Source organism: Phycodurus eques, chromosome 11 (assembly GCF_024500275.1).
Source record: "Phycodurus eques isolate BA_2022a chromosome 11, UOR_Pequ_1.1, whole genome shotgun sequence".
Lineage (NCBI taxonomy): Eukaryota > Metazoa > Chordata > Actinopteri > Syngnathiformes > Syngnathidae > Phycodurus > Phycodurus eques.
The window spans coordinates 8,432,664-8,455,811 of record NC_084535.1 but is presented as its reverse complement, the minus strand read 5'-3'; the positions used below and the strand labels follow the sequence as shown (position 1 = coordinate 8,455,811).

Genomic DNA, 23,148 nt, shown 5'->3' with positions numbered 1-23,148 from the left:
GAACAAATCTTTCATTAGCTGTCCAAAGCGCTGTCCAATATAAAAATATTGCTTTGGTGCCATCTTGTGGCAACTTGGTACTGTGGAACTATGTTAAAATGTCTTTTAAAAACAATTAACTAAAACTGCATATAAAATTCCTTGAATTTTGCATCTGCATCCCTGATTATCATTAGAAATGTTATTTGGAGATAATACTAAAGGCTTAAGGGCGTCTCTGCTCAAAATCTGCAATAATGCAATTAACGCCAAGATGGTAATTGTTCTAATTATTTCCTGATACAGAGATACTGTCCAAGATGGTGAGGATGACCTCATTCATATGGGGCACGCCATGATGACCTTCTACTCGGCCCTCATCGACTTGCTGGGGCGCTGCGCTCCAGAGATGCAAGTGAGTGTTTTTCCTCAAACTTCAGCAGCCCTTCCTGGCTTCAATATCCATAGATGCCTCCCAACAATAACGCCTAATGGAGAAAGTGTACTGCATCTTGAAAAGAAAGCGTGACGTGCTTTCACCTGTTCCACTGAAAGGTGGAAGTCCACATATAGTCTGCTTCCATATACTGAGGCAGTCTAACATTGACAGCTTGTCTAATTGTATTTGATGCCACAATGGAAAAAATATTTTCTTGCCGACATGACTGACACAATGAAAGTATAAAACAACTGAAAATGAACACACTATGCTGTAGATAAAAATAATATAGATACAGGATTGCTCCCAGCTCTGTTGGCTTGCCAAATGGTCATAAATAAAACATTTTTCTAACTTCCTTATCCCTTTGTATTGTGCGTTCTAACTTTGCGTACGGTACAGATCATCACACACATTTGTCAATTAATCGAATTTCTGTAATGTGGCAGTTGATTCAAAGAGGCAAAGGAGAAGCCATCCGCATGCGGGCCATTCTGAGGTCGCTTATACCCATCCAGGATCTTGAGGGAGTCATTAGCATCTCTTTTCAAACCCCATTGCTGTCAAAAGGTTGAGTAGGATCGCTAAATTTGACTGTCAATCTTATTCAGATTTGGGCTCACATTCAAAACACATTAATGAAGCTGTAACATTCTTCTACAGATGGTTTGGTGGTTGAGCCTAACTTATCGTCAGTGTTTTGCCCGGATCACAAGGCAGCTATGGTTCTCTTTGTGGACCGTGTCTACGGTATAAACAATCAAAGTTTTCTCATCCACCTCCTTCAAGTTGGCTTTTTGTCTGACCTTCAGACAGCTGTCTCTCTCGACACGGTGAGCTCTGTCTATTTATTGAATTTTTCAATTTTATTTATATTTTCTTTTTGGTTTTTAAGTTAAATTTTTGTGTTATTGCGAAATAACTCGGGATGCATCTATACCACGTTTTAGGCTCCAGCTCCCCTGTAACCCTAATGAGACCGAGCGCTATAGAAAATGGATGTATGGGTGTTTTTTTTCTGGGTTTTTTTCCCCCCCAATTTGATTTCATGACTTCACTGTAGTGAATTGGACTTTTTTCATCACAGGATGAATTTGGATCCACTGACATGGCCCTGGCCCTCAACAGATACCTGTGCTCAGCTGTGCTTCCGCTGCTCATCAAGTGTTCAGTCCTCCTCCACGGTTTGGAGGACCACGCTGCCCTAATGGATTCTCTCATCCAGGCCATCTACAGCCTCTCCAGGGCGTCAAGTTTAACCAAAGCCCAGAGGGACACAACTGAGAAATCTTTGTTGGCTGTGTGCAGGTACTGTACAACATCCTTGTATTGGGGTTCCAATTTTTTCTTTTTTTTTTTTCCTTTGGAAGAATGAATCCTGCATCATACCAAGTAGGAAAACCAAATTGACAACAATCTGCTGTCCCTTCCTGTTTTTCCTCCCGGTTTGTAATGCATTATCAATGTTTTGCCATGATTCGGACATCATTTTCGAATTACCAAGTCAAACATTTGATCAACATTTTGCTAATGACAATTGTTAATTAGATTCCTTTTTCTCTAATGATGTGATCAGTCAGTGAGTGGTGATTCATCATGCCTAGTGGATGTGATACAGTAACTGTAGTCTACGCCAGATTTTTTCGAGAACTTGTAGTACAGTAATTGGTAATTATTACATATTTTTTTAGTAATTATTACATATTTTTTTAGGAACATGACCATCCCCGCGTCCGCACGGGTTTGTAGTTTGTCATACAATATGTGTTATATTTACTTTCTATATATCTACAGTGTGTCTTTATTGGGGGTGAGAAAACAAAGTTTTGGCTAGCGGGCCACATACTGCTCTGTTATTCAGTCCAGCCGGCAGAGCATTTTTTTAATCAAGTGTTGCAATATTTGTTTCATTAATGTAAAAAATGTATTTATTCATTTTTTATTCATTTAACTCATTAAATCATTTATTAATCAAGTTTTAGTAAATAACATTACAAATATTAGTAGAATAAACAATTTTACATATACATTTAACAATTTGTATTGTTAAATCATTAATCAATTTGAGTTAAATTAATTTAGAAAAAATATTTACATTTTTAAATAAATTAATTTACATACAACTTTTTTTTTTTAATCTCATCTACAAATATCCTGTCCTTTCTTTATTTCTTTCTTTTTAAAAAAAAAAAAGACAAAAGAATTAACACATCCTTGTTCTGGATATAAGATATCCATGTAAATCTAAAGTGTTTTGCCTACTAATGCATGTATTTTTTTGTGCTTAATTCAACTAAGAGCAAGGTCATCTTTGACTTACTTGTGCCTTCTCAGTAAACTCCAACCGGCTATGATGCAGCCTCTTCTTCGACGTCTTGTCTTTGATGTTCCCATTCTCACAGACCAAAGCAAGATACCAATAAAGGTAACTGCTAAAAGCTGAGTTTTTATTTCTATGTGAAAATGTATCACGATCACTTACTCATTTATATACACAGCTCTTGACTAGTCACTACGAGCAGAGATGCAAGTACTACTCTTTAACTGGCGGGCAGGGAAACCAGTGTCTGGCCTCTGAAGAGGAGCTACACTTATCTCTGAAGCTATTCTGGGGTGTGTTTAAGGCTTTGGCAAAAAAGGTAAAGACAATTCAACAATCATTCCAACGATATTTGACCTGAGAGCTCCCCGCACCCAAGAAATGTTGTTGTAGCTGACTTACTCAGAACATAGGAACATCAAAGAATGACTTTCATGAACACATTCCTGTCCCAAATCTGCCTCACATCATACGGCTGCAAGAAATTGTGTCGTAGTGTCTTGAGAGAACTACCTGTACGACTGAAAATAACATTATCTGCTATTTTACTGCTGACAACTCACAACTTGTTTCTACCTACTATGTGTACAAAAACATTCATTTATTTCAGTAGTTTAGTTAAAAAAGTGAAACTCCTACGAGACATGTACTAAACGTCCCATATTCTGGCTATTTAAACCTCCATATAGTGACTCTCTAAAATGGACTTGGTATAAAAGTGTCGATTTCATTTAAAAAAAACACTTGGGTTTTGTCATACGAGTGTCCAGAAAAGGCCCCTCATACAACTACTTCTCTTTGACCCAGCTTTGTATCCGCTTTGTCTGTATTTGGCCAAGACTGCCCCTTTCCTCTGATTGGTTGCCTCCGTGTAGAAGACCCACTTGTGATACCACACATATTTGTTAGGGTGACAGCGCTGGCTAAGGAGCGGCAAGGGGGAGGCGGAGATCTTTTCTATAGTGACGTAGATAAGCTTGAGAAATTCGAATGACCTGATGTCAGGCCTCTGGGCAGAAAAATGTCTGGAACTTAGGAAAATTGTCCACACAATTTTAATTCATATTTCACATTTGCTGAGGCACCATAGAGCCAATATTACATCCCAAATACTAGAAAAAGTTGGTTTGGTAAAATATGGCACCTTTAAACACAGGAAAATATTTTTCTTATATAATACTATAATTTCTTGAAATGGTGAAATCTTTACATTATAATCATTAATATTATTTATTTTTAAAAAAAAAGGAAATATTTCACTCGGGCACGGTGGAGCACTGGTTAGAGCGTCTGCCTCACAGTTCTGAGGACCGGGGTTCCATCCCTGGCCCCGCCTGTGTGGAGTTTGCATGTTCTCCCATTGCCTGCGTGGGTTTTCTCCAGGCACTCCGGTTTCCTCCCACATCCCAAAAACATGCATGGTAGGTTAATTGACAACTCTAAATTGCCCGTAGGTGTGAATGTGAGTGCGAATGGTTGTTTGTTTGTATGTGTCCTGCGATTGGCTGGCAACCATTTCAGGCTGTACGCCGCCTCCTGCCCGATGATAGCTGGGATAGGCTCCAGCACGCCCGCGACCCTAGTGAGGAGAAGCGGCTCAGAAAATGGATGGATATTTCACTCGTGTGTAGTGACTGTATATAACAAGAGTTTCCCACCTTTTGAATTGAAATACTGAAATTTTACAATATTAAAATTGAGTTGCACCTGTAAATACCAGTTTCTTACCAGTGTAATGCATTCTCATGTCATTTATATATCATATCCTATACTGTTTGTCCTTGATCCTCTTTTTTGTGCATGAACTTATCTTTTTGCTGTAGTAAAAAATACATTAGCTTTATGTTCACATACATTCTGTAGGCTTTAATGAGGGAACACGAGCTTGCTTGCTTGCCATAAATCTGACACATTATGAAAAATGTGACTCATTATGTGTTTTAATTGTCCATAAACTTAGCCTGAATTATTAAAACATTCTCTTTCTTTCTTTAAAAGTCCCCATACTATATGGACTATATATGACTAATGGGCCATTTTTAAATATGCATTGTTTGTCTATTATAGCTACATATTTTTTGTTTGTGTTTTCTAAAGCAATATGAGCCAGAGTTATCCAAACTGTGTGTCCAATGTCTCGGGGCAATGGCTGATGCCCTTCCTCCCGACCACTTGAACCCACATTGTATGTCCCAAACGGACAAAAACACTGACAGAAACTTTGACCCACAGCCTGTAGAAACCTCCAAGTAAGTAAGGAGCTGACCATGGTTTTGTATTTATCTACATCAAAAAAATAATAGTGCATTAGCAAGACAAAATTGGTGACTGAGACTCATTTTAGATATGTTAATATGATTCATTTCCTTAGCATGACTGTGCCAGAGAGACTGGAATTCTCGGTGAACAAATATGCCGAGCATACTCATGACAAGTGGTCGCTAGATAAGGTAGTAGCTTTAACCTTCAATGTCCAGTGGTTGAGAAATTAGACTGTGTGTTAGGAATGCACTAATGCTAATGTTTACATGCTCTTTAAATAATTTATCTCTGTGTTGTGTCTGTAAGTTTGCCAATGGCTGGGTTCATGGGGAGCAGCTATGCGAGAACACCAAGGTTCACCCCCTCCTCAAACCTTACAGGGCCCTGGCTGAAAAGGTAGCGTATAACTTGTGGGAATAAAGTAAGATGACAAAACCCACAGGCTTTCTATGCCATATAAAATGCCTCTTCTTGAATTATTGCTTATTTAAATCACCGCCCTTCTTATTGTGCTTGTATAGGTTTTGCGTTTCCCTCCTGACAAATTTAATTTTTACACAAGCATTGTTTGGCTTTCCGCATCTTAACAGGACAAGGAAGTGTACCGCTCGGCCATTAAGGAGACGATTAAAAGTATGCTGGCCTTCGGGTGGACCATAGAGCGCACCAAGGAAGGAGGTGCGTTCGGCCTGCATACCTGCACGAGAAGAATCTCACAGTCCGGTCAGGTGTGTCTACTTAGTCATTTCTGCGCTCTGAAATGTCCTCATTGATGGCATTTACATTCTTTTCATTCAGCTACTTTATATAGTCAGGCCATATCCTTGTCAAATAGAAAAAAAAGTGTTTTGCTGCCATCCTGCGGCATCTCTAGGGACTTAATTGCTGATTTTCGGATAGTGGGACTTACTGTATTTACTCATTTTCTGCTTGCTCTTAGTTGTCATTTGAAGGAGCGTCGACCTTCAGCCCTAAACCCTTGAACACAAGCAGCATTACTTTATCATGGGATCAGTGTGTAAGTAATTAAGATTTCTCTAAAACTTATTTGCCCTCAGCTGTGATGAGATTTCATTTCTCCTTTTTCCTTAGGCTATGGCTGAAAAGTTGGCTGAAAACTACCACAATTCCTGGGCTAAGAGGAAGAAATTAGAACTAGAGAGTAAAGGTACATATAATGATTATCTCTCAGCTATCGCTGTCGATCATGCATCATAAATGTATTTTCGTGCTCCCACATCTGAGATCTTTGAGCTGACCACCAAAGCTGTGCATGGGCTTTAGGTTTTGGATTTAAAATACTTTAAATTCAAAATGTAAAATAGTAGTGCACGAATCATTAGTACAAGATATGACAAATGCTATCCAAATTTCATAACTGCATGTCGTTGGTGAGCTGGAGCTTATTCCAGCTGACTTTGGAGGAGAGGGTGGGTAAACCGTGGTTGCCAGTCATCCGCAAGGTGCATATAGACAAACGCTGGTTTGTACTCACATTCATTGACACTTTAGTCTTAAATAAACCTAACATGCAAATGTTTGGAATGTTGGAGGAATAGATAGATAGATGCAGATAACCATGGGGTGAACATGCAAACACGACACCGTAGGTCGAGAGCTAAAGTTTGAACCCTGAACCTCAGAACTGTGAGGCAGACGTGCTAACCACTAACGTACCATACTGCTTCCATGTGAATGTAAATTACCTTTGATAGTCTTAAATGTTATAAGTATATGGGCCACAGTTTGGTAGCGGTCCCCTGAGCAATTTGGGAAGTATTTCTGAATCGTTTCAGCATTGCCCTCAAGTTGTGCTTTTGTTCTTCAGTGGTAGAACTTGAAAAATATCTCCATACAACAGGGGAGCAGCGGGTGGTCCGAGTTCATTCCACTGAAATAAAACATCCAACATCAAAATCCTTCCTTTTAATAAGTCGTAGTAAGAAGTTTGTTCAAAGGCCCATTTTGTTTGCCTAAGAGGTTGAGCTTTATTTTTTTTTAGCTTTAGTTTCCAACAATTTTTTTTTCCTTTTATGTTGAAGTTGAATAGACTAGATATATTAGATATGTCTGTGGACAATGCAGTGTAGCTGCACATCTTTCTTTTACTTGAAACAAACAGGGCAAATTCAAGGATATAGCCTAATATGGGAATGGACATCGTCCTGTGTTGTTCCTTCATTCTTGGCCCTATTTCTCATGCTGTCTCAGGTCTTGAATGTGTTCAAAAAAATTAATCCCATTCTCATGGCAAAACTGTAATGAAAGTGAGTTGTAAATATTGATTAGTTTTGATTGACGGCTACGACCTTATAATGAACAAACTGCATGAATGTCCCTGTCTGTCTGTGTCTGATAGCGTTGGCAGTCTTAGAATGTATAGAAATCTGAGTTTATCGACACTATCAGGTAGCAGATACATTCACACAATAGCAACCATTTATTTCCCATAATCACTGATAAAAGAACCTCATAAAAAGGAAGCTGAAAGTGTTATGTAATCTGGTGTAGGTTTTTGTTTTTTTTGCATTTCCAAGGACAAAACTGTCCAGTTTCAGTTATTTAAAAAGTGACTGTTATAATTACTTTTGTAGAATGGAGATGTGGCAAGAGAGCTTTAATTGTTTAATGAATTATTTTTTTTTTTATGTTGAAGATTTTGGTCTGTAACATTCTTCATTCAAAATGCACAAAGGATAAAGAATGAAAGCATACTGAACGTCCACTTGTTACGCTGTTTCAAACTTACCCAATTTTGGGGGGCGGTTATGTCTCATTCTAATGCCGAATATGGCTTAAGTTATCATGCCGACCAGGCCAGAACAAAGGTATGTGCCGGAGCCCCTGAAGTGACGATTAAAAATAAGTGATGAGTAGCCAATTCAGCTACTTGTGGTATTATTGGAGACTTCTGGGGACTCTGCCTCCAGAGGAGATGTTCAACCCTCCGTGTCCAGACTGCAAATGAATGCCGTGTCTGGGAAGCCACCTCTGGCTAATTTAACCATCCGCTCCATAAACCGAGCACCCATACAGATTCCATTCTATTTTCACTTGCTGAGGCACCATTGAATCACCAAGTCACTAAATTATACTTCAGTGATTTGGCACTCCAGAAATCCACAAAACTAATTGAAAATCAATTTTCACATGCATGTCTTTAAGTTGTTGTGTTAGTGGAAATAATAAATTAAAAGACAATCTCTGTGTGTATCATTGCTGGAAATAAATTGGTGTACTGTAGAGAGAGAAGGAAGATTGATTACCAGGGTAGCGCATATCCCATTTTCTGAAAGGTCACAGTAGGAAATACCAGTTATGTGGAAGTCCCACTGTATTTATAGTGCATTCCGACCTCGTCTAAAGTGGGCCTGGATGTGGGGGAAAAAAAAAAAGGTTAGGAGAAACGGGTGTTGTTTTTCACAAATTTTGTATATATATTTTTTTTTACCTTTCTTTCTTCTCAGTGGTACGTGGGCACACAGTCCTCGTGCCCTATGACAACCTAACTGCGAAGGAAAAGAGCAAATTCCTACAGAGAGCCCAGGATGTGCTCAAATTCCTTCAGCTCAACGGCTACACAGTGTGGAGGTGGGGACAGCTTCAACTCCTGGCTGCGAAAGCAAATTCCTGCATTCAGAGTGGAATATGAATGAGACAGTCAGTCAGCATTACTTTTTTTTGAGCATACCTGTAGTGAGAGCATCTCTCAGCATTCACGTTTCCTGATACTGTTTCACGAAAGAAGAGAGAAAGAATTGCCTTTTTGGGGGCCTCAACGTGCCCTTAAATTCACCAAATGTTCAAATGTACAGTGAAACCACCGCCGGCGAAAATCCACGAGTAAATGATGCCGACCCAAAAAGGTTTATAATTTCCTAAACATGCCACCAAATGGCAGAAAAAGCACATTTTTCACATTTGACAATGCTATGGCCTAACTCAAAGAAGCTTCTCGCCTACAGTAGTTACTTGGCACCACGATCCATTTGAAATTATTGTATTTATTTTTATTTTAGACATGGCTTTGGCCTGACCGTAGAAACCTCAAATTGTTTTTCAGCAAATAACGGAGGATAGGTGCCCCACAATGCACAAATAGGTGAATTCGCAAAGGCCAAACCACAAATATGCGGTGATTCATGGTATTTTAGGTACCCGATAGTGCCCTCTGTAAAGTAAAAAAAAAAAAAAATAAAAGCCTCTGACACCAGTTTCACCGATCAAGACGAAATTGGTTACACGTTAATCATAACTACATGAGCGAACAAGTCTTAGGCATCCATGCCCAAAATTCAACGGGGAGTTGGCCGTTTTGGTTTGAAGCTGCCATTGTGGCCGAATTCCACTTTGACAATTTCCTACAAGGGAATTTGCCAAAAAAGAGCCTCAATCGGAAGCAGCTCTCCAAGAGAGCTTGGCGATGTTAAATTGCTAAGTTTTCTTGCCTACGCCAGCATAGCATCAAAGTTTGATTGTCGTTTGAGGTTTCACCTGAAAAATTGGGGTAAGAGGGATGGCTCATCGCTGCTTGAAGCTTTAATTGCTTTTATTTTTCACTGCAGGGATCGCAAGAAATCGGATCTGGATTTTCCGGCCACAGCCAACTGTTTTGGCCACACTCTGCTCCAGCGGTTGCTGTCGTACACAGAGGAAGCTCAGGAACACATGTTGGAGCTAGGTAACACTTTAAGTTAAAAGAATACAGTCTAAAACTGTGTCTTCTAAAATACAGGTGGTTCTAGATTTACTACGGTTCTGACATACGACGTTTCAAGGTTACAAACAGCACGCAGCGTAGGATACGTGGTCACTAGAAGGCTTTTCATATTCATGGAATAGGAGTGTTTTGTATTTATGACTTTACCGCTGCGTTAATATTGTTTAGTGATAGACTTTGGCCTGTTCCGACTTCAAAGTTCAAATTTCTGTTACGTTGCCACTATATGAATCCATGGATGATGACACCAAGGCATCTACCTGAAGTAATAGTTTTTTTAAATATTTTTTTATTTTATTGTATATTTTTTTATATGTGGTACTAAGTATTTGTCCTGCCATGGGCTAATTTAGATTTGATACATCCTTACATTGTTAAGAATAGGACAATAGGACATGTGTCATGTAGAAATGTCACTTCCTTTGTAATTTTTTTATTGTGTATATGTTAATTTTTTTGTTTTTTACAGAGGTGATGCAAGCCAGAGGACATGCCTCTCAAGCAGAGAGAGTGTCACACCAGCACCCTGTTCATTTTTTCCTCAAGGTTTGCTCATGATTAGATGCGTATGAAGACAGACCTTTTCCAATGGGATCGTTCTAATATGGAATCTTTCGCATTGATGCTGACATTTGAGTTACGATTTTCAATTCTGTCATGCAATTAGTTTTGTTTAATGGTTGGTACGTAACCCCCCACCCATGAAAATTTCTTTGTGGCTGTGTAATATATTTAGCCATTTGAGAAATCCATGCGGGCATGTCGATTCCCATCATGACATCGATTAAAGCTTCCCACGCCGTTCTGCCTCCAAAGCAGGGAACGGAAAGAGATATTTGCATAGTCATGGCTCGCATCTCCTAATGTCTCCACCAAACACACACACACACATGCATACACGCATACGTGACTTATGTCAATGATTTGTTGAATGACAAAAAAATAGTTTCTGCTTTTTATAGAACAACATTTTTATGCAATGAAGCGTAAATGTTTAGAATATTTAAGGGAGACATGGGCCAAGTGAAATACTGTAAATAGGGTAGATTTGTCGACGAATATAACAAATGTTTGCCTTTTTCTCTTTGTTTTAAAGGTTTATAAGCTGTTTTTTTTCTTTGTTTGTAATTGCTTTTAATTATGTAAAGCACATTGAGTTACCTTATGTATGAAATGTGCTATATAAATAAATTTGCTTTGCTTTGCTTTGACCTCTTCAACAGGTTATCGTTCCACTTTTGGAAGAATATGTAAAAGGCCACCGGCTGTATTTCTTGTCCGTGTCGGTCCCTTCGGTCATTAACAGACGCCATGCCTCCAAAAAGGAAAAAGAAATCATTGCAAGGCATGTGTCAACCCCATAAAATCTATCTTGGACACACATTTCCCTTTCAAATGTATTTATTACCGATTATAGATGTTGTTGTAGGACGCAACGGGTTGTTTGCATTTGTTCTTTTGGCTATTGTTTCACTTCTTTCTCCTCATTCTGATCACTTCACTTTTCTGTCCTCTCAAATCCAGCCTCTTCTGTAGGCTTGCAGCTCTTGTAAGACACAGGCTCTTTCTCTTTGGTAAGAACCGTGTGGGGGAAAAAAAGCTTTTACCCTGATATCACACCATTGTTGCTACTATGCCTTTCACTTTTGTGTCTTTCAGGCATATCTGGCCATCAGTGATATATATTTCCTCTGCATATGCGTAGTATAATCGTCTAATATCAGTTTTGTATTTTTTTTCTTCCTTCAGGAAATGAAACCTCAGCTGTCACAAGCTGCCTTCATGTGTTGGCCCAAGCGTTGGATGCAAGGTAGCTGTTCTGTCACCATCCATCCATCCATCCATCCACTTTCAATATCACTTGTCACACTGAGGCCTATCCTAGCTGACTTTGGTTGAGAGGCAGGGCTGGTGTAAGCGATCAATCACAGGACACATATAGACAAACAACCATTGACACCTGTGGACAATTTGGAGTATTCAATGAACGTAACCTGCATGTTTTTGGAATGTGAGAGGAAGAAGAAGAAGAAAGCTCATGCAAGCTCCACACAAGAGAGGTTGAGCCGAGATTCGAACCCAGACCTCTTGACGCTGAGGCAGAAATGTTAATCTCTACCGCTGTGATGCCCCCACTCTTGTCACATTTGGCCTAAAAAATCTATTAAGTCACTCTCTCCTGTCACAAAACTTCTGAGAATTAAATTGATGGCTTCATTGATCCATTAAAGCAATCAATCGATCTAACTTGTATCAAAAGGCAAAAACATGATGCTAGATGATTAGCTAGTAATTGATTTGATCAATTTAACTGTTTTCAGCATAAGAGACCATGTTTGCTCACTTAGACTGGTTGTATTGCAACAGTATTTGTTGCCTGAAATTATTAACCATAATGTCGACAGGCCATCCAATTATTATTTTTTGTTGTCTTTTCACAATAGGACATTAATAAATTCAGCTCCAGAATCCATCCGGGCGTCTCTGTGTTCCTTCTTTGAGGCGGCCGCGTCTGATCTTGAGGTGACCGTGGAAAACCTCTCGATCACCTCGGTCTCGTTTCCTCAGTGTCGGAGTCAACAGGCAAAAGGCGTTTCCAAGGTTCTCGGGTACACAACTTCCGTACTCCTCCCAACGCTCACGTCCCTCTTCCAGCATCTTGATAGCCAAAACTATGGTGTTCAACTCCTAGGTGAGAGGAGAAAGCAGTTTCATTGTTTTCCTACACATTGGTTAAGCAGTCTATATATTGGGACATCTCAATGAATAAGACTATTGTTGAAAAGTGAACTACAGGGTGTGCAAAATTTTAACTTTTAAACATGAATATTTGCATAACTATGCATTCTTGGCAAACAATATTAAATGGGCTTCATGTTGAAAAATAAAAGATGGAAGTGATAAAAATTCCAACACCATATTTACACAGATATAGATTTTATAACGGATTTCACAAAGCATCACAAATGATCCATTTACGCACCGCCTGTGACACGACACAAATTTTCCTTTTTGCCTTCCTCTTAGATTTTTGTGTGTGCTATGTACAAATCTGCTTGCTTGTCGCGCATTTGTATTTAATTTCCTGAAAATTTTGTGAAAATGCTTGCTGCATGCTCGTTTGACTTTTCAAGCATATTCTTCTCTAACATACATAATGGCTTTTTATTGATAGTTAATGTAATTCTTCATCAAAAGTAAAAAAAATAATAATAATAATTTTGTCTGTACATATCTCATTAAAAATTAAGATCAATTGCGCGAGACTAATATTACTCAACAACATTTTTATATTTTGATGAATACCCTATTATGTAGGCTCATCAAACAAAAAATACATTTTTTTTATTAAAAAAAGTTTTGATTGTGTTTTTTTAGTTTCTTGAGCTGGAGATGATTTTTTTTTAGCTTTAAACTAGAATCCTCAAAATTATATTTAAAAAAAACCTACATAAGTGAAATATTTCATTCTGTGTGTAGTGAATCTATGAGTTCCACTTTTTGAATTAAAGTCCTGAAATAAATTGAGATTTCCACCATATTCTAATGTCCTGAGATGCACCTGTGTATGTATAGCAAATGAAAATGTTCAATCACAGGAAAATAGTAACAGAAACAAGTATATGTAAATCTAGAAAAAAAAGATAATATGCTAAGATTAGCACCTGGTTTGCATACCTTTGAGGTCAGCTCACATTAAGCGGCTCAGTCATGGCCACGCAGCAGCCGGAGCCTATTGTCTCCTTCACTAATATGATGACATTCCACAGGTATCATCCATTTCCTGCATCAGCAGTCGTCTCGCAAGTCTGTTTCTCTGTGATTCTGTGCTCTCCCCTTTCCCGCTCTCGCCGTCCTTGGAATATGTCTCTTATGAGGATTTAAGCGATTGAAGTGTCACCTCGTCTTTTCCAGTGGGAAGCGTGCAGGCGTCCTGTTACAGGATCCTTAACAGCCTCTACTTACTTGGCACCAGCAGCGCCATCTACATGGAGGGGTACTGACTTTATGTAACACATTCCAACTCATTCAGTGCCTGTGCAATATAATTATTACTTGCAATCAACGATGAAAAAAATGCTATAAGGCAACTTTTAACCCTGTGATCCATGTATGTCCAGTTCTTGACCTCAGTCAGTTATTGGGTAAATCCATCCATCCATTTTCTGAACCGCTTATTCTCACTAGGGTCGCGGGCGTGGTGGAGTCTATCCCAGCTATCTTCGGGCGAGAGGCGAAGTATACCCTGAACTGGTCACCAGCCAATCGCAGGGCACATATAAACAAACAACCATTCGCACTCACATTTACACCAAAGGGCAATTTAGAGTTTTCAAGTAACCTACCACGCATGTTTTTGGGTTGTGGGAGGCAACCCGAGTACCTGGGGAAAACCCACGCAGGGGGAACATGAAATTCCACACAGGTGGGGCCTGATTTGAATCCCGGTCCTCAGAATTGTGAGGTAGATGTGCTAACCAGTCGTCCACCATGGCAACGTGTTTGAATATATGTTTAATTCTCTTTTGTTTTATGCTTCGGTTTTACAGTAAATGTCAACCGTGAGTGACAAATAAAAAGCTCGAAGCAAGCACATTTTGCCTCTTATTAGGAGAACTGCGCTAGCGAGAGTCTTCTTCTTTTCGTTTCTTCAAAGTGATGTTATATAATATCCTCCCATTTCTTGCACGGGCAGAACATGCAAACTCTTGCTATTTTGCTAGTGACACCTAGAAAAATCTGTTATTTCTGCATGACAAAGCAACTTAACCACATCAAATTCTAAATTATTATCAAAACGCTTAACAACCAATCATGAGATAATAATAAATAAATCAGGGTCAACATGGAAGATTTGCGAGAGCAGATCTTTTGGAAGAAGTTATTTTCCGATTAGTTTATTCAGTCATGCACTTTTGTGGCAGCACGTTGACATAGTGGTTGGCACGTTACCATGTTCAAGGTTCGAATCTGAGTTCCGAGATCCCTGTGTGGAGTTTGCATGTTTTCCCAGTGTTTGGATTTTCTCAGGGTAATCCTCCAAAAACATATGCGTTCGGTTCGTTGATGACTAGATTGTCTATAGTTGTAAATGAATGGTTTTATATAGTTTGTGCCATGTGATAAACAACAGGTCGGTCCAAGATGTCCCCTGCTTCTCTTGCCGAAAGTCAGCTGCGATAGGATCTCCAGTTCACCTTAATGAGAACAAGCGCTATAGAAAATGGATGGATCTACTTGTGTAATAGCATGTTTCCATCCAGACAGAGGCCAGCAGCAGGTGCTTGTCTAGCAGCGCTGACTGCCGCTTTTCCTGTATGCTTCCTGGAGCCAGCCATCAATCGAAACAACCCTCACTCCATCTACAACACCATGAGTATGCCTGAAAGAGATGGTAATCCATTAAAAATTTACTTGTCTATTTGACTTTTTTTTAATTTTTTTATTTTATTTTTTTTTATAAATTTAAAACAAATATTTTTTTACAAGATTGTTTTTCCTTTTTCTGCTTCTGCTAGACTTGGGCTTGCCAGTTGATGTGGAAGAAATTTGCCCCCTCCTGCCCTCACTGGAGCAAGCGATGTGGCAAGCAGAGGAGTTGACGGACGACAGCACCGCCGCTCGGCAGGCCCATTACGTCCATGTCATGGACGTCACATTGCCGATGCTATGTGCTTACGTGTCCCGCTGGTGGCGAGACAGCCCGGTCCTCACATCTGTAACTGCTCAGCACGCCAGCGACCTGCTTGGTCACATTCTGCGGATCCTCCACAACCACGTGGGTGTGAGCCAGGTTGACTGGATGAAGCAGCTGGCAGGTAGTCTGCGCGTTCCTGCTTATATTTTACCACATTTTAGTTACTCAAGTAATTTTCAGTCATGCAATAATATTCTCACAAATTGGTCAAGATATTTGCCTTTTTGGTGAAATTTCAGGATGATCCTAAGATGCACCATAACCTGTACAGGTGAACTTTTTTTGACCATCTTTAAACTTTTGAATGCTTGGGCAGTCGTTCAATATTTCAGTATTCAACAGGTGTTTGATCCATGGATGGAGCAATACATTTCCTGGTTCAATTAGAATTTTGATTTAAACAGTCCTCTTCATCATGCTGTTCACATTTGGACATCATGAGACCAAAAAAACAGCTAAAATTTAGTACTTCGTCATTGTGAGTTTTCAAACAGGATGTTCTCAGAGGGAAGGGACCACTGAGCTTAAGAGTGTCACAAACTGTCATCAGCAGGTTACACCAGAGAGACTGGACTTTTACAGAAAGGCATAGAATTGGATATACTTGGAAATTTTCATGGATCAAACACCTGTTGTGAATTTTGCCATTCAGCTCCTTGTTAGAGAACATCAAGTTGTTCAAAAAGTACTGAAACATTGAACAGTTAGACATGGGCATTCTAAATTTTAGAGAAGGTCAAATTAACTTAAGCCCAAAAATGTTTCATTTTAGTTTCATATAGAAGTTTTACCCGAAAGCTGAGTATATTTTGTGAGTAGCGTGTATCTCAGTCCATTCCCAGCCAATCATCTGCAAAGCTCGTGCTGAGCTGCTGAAGAGCCACTTCCTTCCTCTGATGGATAAGCTGAGAAAGCGGGCGGCGCTTGTCCTGCTCGAGGAGGAGCGAATGAAAGCAGAGGGTTGCGGTGCGTCGGAAGCAGAATTGCTGATACAGGAGAAGTTCACCGTTCTCGTGCGCGACCTCTACGCCTTCTATCCGCTCCTCATCCCCTTTGTGGACTCAAATCGGTAAGATTTGCAACTACGGAGGTTTGAAAGGGGCTAAAGCACAGGTGTCAAACTCAAGGCCCGCACGCCAAATCTGGCTCTCCACATCATTATTTTGTGGCCTGTAAAAGCTTGTGACATTTTTTTAAAACTTGAAAATGACCAAACACAAGGAAATTGATGCAATGTAATAACGTTCCCAAACTGAACATATTTGGTAAGGTACAAGAAGTGTAACAAAACAATAACAAATCCCATTCTAAGTGTTTTCATAGCATATAAATTCTCAATTTTCATACTGTTACTCTTGCCTACATTGTTCATTTCCCAAAAAGAAGACCAATGATTAATTTTTCACTAAAAGGAAAATATTTAAGGTGTTGTTTGATTTTAAATGTCATTAAATGTGTTACTATTTCCACAAAAGATAGCCAGTTTTTATTTTTTTTAATCCATTTATTTATTTGTATTTTTTATTTTTTTGTATTTTGTTTCCTTACTTATGTGAACTGAACCATGAACTTAAAACCAAGGTGCTTAGTAATGATTTTTGGCATGTTGCTCGACCCGTAGCTATTACACATTTATGCGCTTGTACAGCCAGTCCCCGAAGGCATCCAAAACTATGATATGGCCTGCAATGAAAACAAGTTTGACACTAGGACCAACTCTCTTCTGAAACTTTTCTAGGTACAGGAATGTTTGTACGTATTGTGCTATTTCAATAATGTGTCAGCCATGTTGCTTGGTTCCCCGCACCTTTTTTGTTTGAACTGTCTCAGGGCCCGTTGGCAGCAAGAGTCAAACCCTGATGCTGAGGAGCTGTTCTGTTTGGTGGCAGAGGTCTTTATTTTCTGGGCCAAATCTCATGTGAGTTTGTCAAACTTTGTCTTTTGTCACTGCTCTTTTGGGTGTACATCTTGCCTCACATATCAAATTTGGTGTCGCACTAAAGAATTTCAAGTGGGAGGAACAGAACTACGTTGTCCAAAACGAAATCAACAATTTAGCATTTTTGGTCAATGACAACACGTCAAAGGTGAGCCGGTATTCTCAAGTGGACCTCATAAATGAAGCAGTAAAATCATGTCATATTATTTCATTTACAGCTTGACTACGAAAAAAGGAGGATGAAGAGGAAGGGTGATCGTTATTCCGTACACACGTCTCTCATTGTGGCTTCCATGAAGCGTCTTCTCCCGGTGGGACTGAGAGTTTGTTTTCCCAGCAACGAGAGTCTCATCATATCAGCTAAGAGTGCTTTCGCTCAGGTTGGTTGGAAATGTGGGCGTCATGCCAAGTGATTGCTGCATGGGGAATGATTACCAATGTATTTCCTGATGGATCAGTTTGAAAAGAAACAGCAACCGTAGGGAAACCTTTTGGATCGTTACAGTGTTTTGCCTTTGGTGTGTTTACTGTAACGTTAATTGACCAGTTGGCATTTAAATGGTCAAACCGTAAACAACAGCTTCAATATGATCAAAAGTGTCCTATGGGCACTGCCATTTCGCCCACTCATGGACACAAAAAGAATTATGAAAAGGGAATCATGAGGACAGCTTACTAGCATGCAACACAATACTTGGTCATCATAACAGATGAGAAAATGTTCCAATGAAAAATTTATTTTGATGTACAGTACGGTAATAAATATGAAGTTGATATGAAGAGGCATTTTTATGTACCAAATATATTTAAACTTGTTTGCTTCTCACAGAAGAACACTGAAGATGAGATTCGTGACTATGTGTATAAATACCTTTTACATTCTCATGGTCAGGTAAAGACTTCCATTTTGCATTTTGTTTTCAATGTACTGTATTGCACATTACCTTTATTACACGGTCACCGTACTTGTTTTTTTATTTTATTTTATTTATTTTTTACAATATGTCCCCACTTTCCCTTGAGGATTCTGTCTTTTGAATGAAGTGCATGTACATTCTGCTCACTTTCTACATGCACACTGATACGCCTGAGTAGCCGTGATTTTTAATTTGAGCAACAAGAGTGCTGTTAATTAGACTTTGGAATGGTCTTGTAGCCTGTAAAATCCATTCTTCCATCATGCCGTGACTTGAATGTGTCACAAAGTACGAAAGAGGCACTGTGTATGAATTATTAGTTCACTCTTGGATTGGTTCACCTTAGCAGCATTTCAAAAAGTACTTTCCAGTGATTGCAATGCGAGAACATTGCAACTGAATAAATAACAGTTCAATTGTTTCTCCCCTCCACAAGAAGTCATCAACAAGCTTCCACAGAGGCATCTTTAATTCTGAAGACCAGAATCCACTGTTTTCCACGGCTGACTTGGAGACGACTGTGGACAAGATCCTGAGACTTGCTCGAGTCCTCTATTACCTTGATCAGGTGACCTCTTATACAGTGAAAAACATTCCGTTCAAATGTAGAAGTGACAGCCTTAAGTGCAAGACTTCATCAGTAATTTTCTTTCAATGCTGCTATTTATCTTTATCGTATTTACTTCAAACGAATTTTGAATTTGAATGACATAAGAAACGTGCTTCGTATTAGAAACCCAGTTTGAATTCTGATATGAAGAAAGCTAAGCTTGCCCTCTTGAAGAATGACAAATGTATACTATGTATGAATGGAATGCTATTGCTGAAATCCTTCAGGTCCCTGCTTTTTAAATGTGCATGACACCTTGTTGCCCTTATCTATCTTTGATTTCATGTTCAGGTCGAACATCCGCACAAGCATAAAAGAGCGACATGGCACAAAGTCTTGTCCAAGCAAAGGAAGCAAGCAGTGGTGGCCTGTCTAAGGATGGCTCCTCTTTACAACCTCCCCAGGTACAAACACCTGCTAAATGATAACTGTGAGATAATTGTGCCCCACCTGGTCACTGCTGGTGAACAGGGTTCAGTGTAGTCTGTAAATTGTCCCATAGGTGTGAATTCATGTTTGTCTACATGTGCCCTGCCATTGGTTGGCGACTAGTCTAGGCTGTACCCTGCCTCTTACACAAAGTCAGCTGGCATAGGCTCCAGCTCAACCTAATGAGGACAAGCGCTGTAAAAATGAATGCATGGCTCGATGTAACATTTTTGAACAATTCTATGACCATTTGGAAAAAAACTGTACTGTACTGTTTTCATCCAATAGTTTATCGAAATGCACAAGAATAATCCAAGTGTCCTGTGCTTATGGACAATCATGAATAAACAACAAACGGGCAAACGGTGGTTTGAAAGCTTATTTCTATGCTGCCTACTTTTAAATCTGCTATTTGCAAGTGCCTAATGAAAACAGGAACATTTGCCAGTGTTAGGTTTGCTGTCCCCTCAAAAGTCCCCCTCACTTCCCAGGCACAGAGCCATCAACCTGTTCCTCCAAGGCTACAATAAATCCTGGATATCAACTGAGGAGCACACGTTTGAGGAGAAGCTTGTGGAGGATTTAGCCGTGAGTGGTATAAAACTTTGGACTATTTATAATAATATTTATAATTTATTATATGTCATAAGGGCCTTATTTTGAATAAACATCAACTGTAGAACTCCAAAGCAATCGTAAAATACGACTTTTTTTCTTTTTTCCTTATTTGTTTGTGTATGCTGTAGAAGTATATGACTGAGAGCACACTAATTCACTGTGGTAGGCTTTCCAAAGAAGTACAGCGGGTGGAGAAAATATATTTTAAAATGTCATTCTTTTTGCAGAAGCTCAGTGTGATGGAGCTGGCGGGAGGAAGACGAGAGGAGAAAAGAGATGGCGCCAAACTGATCGATCCCCTCCTACAGCTCATCACGCTCTTTAGTTGCAGCGCCTTGACAGAAAGGTGTCGTCATGATACAAGATTATGCAATGCTTTCTTTCTTTTTCTTCACATTTTCAGCCTCGCATATCTCTTACTGATATGATCTCATGTGCTTTGCCTCCTAAGTGATCTTGGAATTGACTGGCTCTATGTTTCCTATGTGGAGATAATGGCTAAGGTAATGAGACGACAGAGGGCTGAGTGAAAGAAAAGGGATTTTTAAGTGTTGCACAACTCCCTTGGGGAAACGTGTGTTTGAGTCTGTGTGTGTGTGTGTGTGTGTGTGCATGTGTTTTAAGGTTTATGTATGCAGCTTTATATTATTTGGGCCATCATTCTTTATGTTGATCCTTATCGTTCTAATATCTACTTCTACTTTGCATCGCCACCTGTTTGTCCTCACAGAGCTGCCATAGGGAAGATGATGATGATGAGCAACAGGAGGTGCAAACTTTTGAAGTGAGTCAGTTTTTGATAGGCATGCACATGTAATGAACAGAAAAAAAGCCTTAACAGCTTTGATCACTATAGTATGAAAAGGCTAATAACATCGTCCCGTTTGTGTTTTAGGAGAAAGAGATGGACAAGCAAAAGTTGCTGTACCAGCAGGCCAGGTTGCATCTTCGTGGAGCTTCGGAGATGGTCCTGCAAAGCATTAGTGCCAGTAAAGGTATGAGCAACAGTGAAGCATTTCAGAAAGTTTTTGTTTCCTTCGACGATTTATTTTATTTTATTTATTTATTCATGAACACGTTCTTTCGAGGTTGCATTTTGCTCCATTGTCGTCATTGAGTGAGTGCTAGATTTCCTGATTGTGATAATTTCACATCTAATCAGGGACCATGGGCTCCATGATTGCCCCAACACTGAAGATGGGTATTGCTGTTCTCAATGGAGGAAACGCCACTGTTCAGCAGGTGTATTGTTGCGCTGACTTCTCCGTAAAATTGTATCTTCAGGGGTATACTTAACAAAACAAAAGATGACGCTTCTGTTTGTTTCCAAATTTTGTGTCTTTCGCTAAACTTAATTAATGAAAGCAAAATGCCCTGATCTAATCAGACCCCGTTTTGTTTTGAATAGAAAATGCTGGATTATTTGAGAGAAAGACGAGATGTTTGCTTCTTCCAGAGCATGGCTGGACTCATGCAGTCGTGCAGGTGGGTCAGTGTATGGAAAGTGTTTACAAGAATTTGGTAGTGGGAGAGATTAATAGGAGTGTGAGGAACATTAATATGAGTCTGGGGAGGGTCATACAGCTATAGATAATCCAGAAAATGTGGTCGCCACTTTGTGGATTTCACTTATAGCGGGGTTGGTCTAGAACCTATCCCCCGCGTTAAATGAGAGATTACTTTACTGTAAATGTTAATGGTTCAAAGGCTTTACTTATGATATTGTGTGTATGTTTCCTCAGTGTACTGGATCTGAACGCATTTGAGAGGCAAAACAAAGCTGAAGGATTAGGCAAGGCCACAGATGAACGCTCAGGTACTGCATTCATATGGAAAGATGTCACCCTTTCAGTACATTGATGCCTACACTCTTTGGGTTGCTCCATCCCTAGTAGTTTACCTTTGGATTTCTTGACCTCTAATCCCTTTTTCCCCAGTAGAGACTGTGATGCCTGATGAAGAGCTAACCTGCGACCTGTTCCGTTTTCTACAGCTGCTTTGTGAAGGGCACAACTCAGGTTATTGCTTCTTTTGCCTTCTTTGACACATTTTAATTAACTCTGCGCAGATTTATAATTCCAATGCAAGCGTTGAGATTACAGCACACAATAGAAGGGGAAAATGGCCTTTTTCTCAACTCTCACATTTATTTCATATGTTAGATTTTCAGAATTACTTGAGAACACAGACAGGCAACAACACTACTGTCAACATGATCATTTCCACAGTGGATTATCTGCTAAGAATACAGGTAAGCATGATTAAATAATACCACAGCCCCCTCAGTTGTTGAATTTAAACAGTTTGGTTTGAAGCCGACTCAATGATTCTTTCTACTTCTTCTCCAGGAGTCTATCAGTGATTTCTACTGGTACTACTCTGGAAAGAATGCCATTGATGCACAAGGCCAACACAATTTTTCCAAGGCTATCAAAGTGGCTAAGCAGGTCTTCAATACACTCACCGAGTACATACAGGTCGGCCGCGTTCCTTTTCTTCAATGATTCACAGCATCTGTGTACTCAATTATAATACAGCATCTCCTGCTGCTGGTGTTTACCCACAGGGCCCGTGTAATGGAAACCAGCAGAGTCTTGCTCACAGTCGTCTGTGGGATGCCGTGGTTGGATTCCTCCATGTCTTTGCTCATATGCAGATGAAGCTCTCACAGGTATGCCCATTCACTGATTGTTGCCCGCTAAAATTACGCTAAAACACATGTGCACCTGTGTCAGTTTAAAGTTTAGTAAAAAAAAAATTCTTGCAGGATTCAAAGCAAATAGAGCTCCTGAAAGAGCTCATGGACTTACAAAAGGACATGGTTGTGTTCTTGCTTTCCATGCTAGAAGGTATGTAAACCGCTATGATGCAGAGAAAGGCCTGGCTAGCTATTGGCTCTCTAAAGGTTTTTGTTGTGATATACCTGTGTATTTTAAAGTGAGAGTATCTATATTACTGAGTCAAAAACAATAAAATGCCTAATTCAGAAGTAGTAATTGTTATTTTTACGACCCACAAAGCGGCGACATACATGCCAGCGTCTTCACACTTGTGTTGTATAGTTTAAAAATCAAATCATCTGTAAGCCATTTAGTTTCAAGGGTAATGTTGTAAGATTAGTTTGGAATGATATGGTATTGTTTTGGGATACCCTCATGCTTAGGGTTTTAACTATTAATTATTTAGCAATTACAAACATTTTGAGGTAGGGCGACCA

General features: G+C 39.5%; 1 protein-coding gene across 1 annotated transcript in view; it reads left to right on the top strand.

Moving 5' to 3' along the window:
- The window catches only part of ryr2b (ryanodine receptor 2b (cardiac)), a 69,046-nt gene that overhangs the window by 33,587 nt on the left and 12,311 nt on the right, over nt 1-23,148 (top strand). Inside the window, 42 exon segments of the mRNA XM_061690819.1 lie at nt 286-394; nt 868-988; nt 1,082-1,251; nt 1,506-1,726; nt 2,753-2,843; nt 2,917-3,057; nt 4,836-4,987; nt 5,110-5,188; nt 5,307-5,396; nt 5,591-5,728; nt 5,941-6,018; nt 6,093-6,168; nt 8,468-8,591; nt 9,566-9,681; nt 10,190-10,266; nt 10,944-11,065; nt 11,245-11,294; nt 11,470-11,530; nt 12,165-12,412; nt 13,636-13,717; nt 14,985-15,115; nt 15,240-15,539; nt 16,250-16,487; nt 17,249-17,336; nt 17,422-17,523; nt 17,576-17,737; nt 18,187-18,249; nt 18,711-18,864; nt 19,162-19,288; nt 19,805-19,901; nt 20,177-20,283; nt 20,386-20,434; nt 20,662-20,715; nt 20,827-20,926; nt 21,094-21,173; nt 21,340-21,416; nt 21,674-21,747; nt 21,869-21,949; nt 22,094-22,182; nt 22,280-22,408; nt 22,498-22,602; nt 22,699-22,780. Of these exon segments, the coding sequence (XP_061546803.1) occupies nt 286-394; nt 868-988; nt 1,082-1,251; nt 1,506-1,726; nt 2,753-2,843; nt 2,917-3,057; nt 4,836-4,987; nt 5,110-5,188; nt 5,307-5,396; nt 5,591-5,728; nt 5,941-6,018; nt 6,093-6,168; nt 8,468-8,591; nt 9,566-9,681; nt 10,190-10,266; nt 10,944-11,065; nt 11,245-11,294; nt 11,470-11,530; nt 12,165-12,412; nt 13,636-13,717; nt 14,985-15,115; nt 15,240-15,539; nt 16,250-16,487; nt 17,249-17,336; nt 17,422-17,523; nt 17,576-17,737; nt 18,187-18,249; nt 18,711-18,864; nt 19,162-19,288; nt 19,805-19,901; nt 20,177-20,283; nt 20,386-20,434; nt 20,662-20,715; nt 20,827-20,926; nt 21,094-21,173; nt 21,340-21,416; nt 21,674-21,747; nt 21,869-21,949; nt 22,094-22,182; nt 22,280-22,408; nt 22,498-22,602; nt 22,699-22,780 (4,835 nt within the window).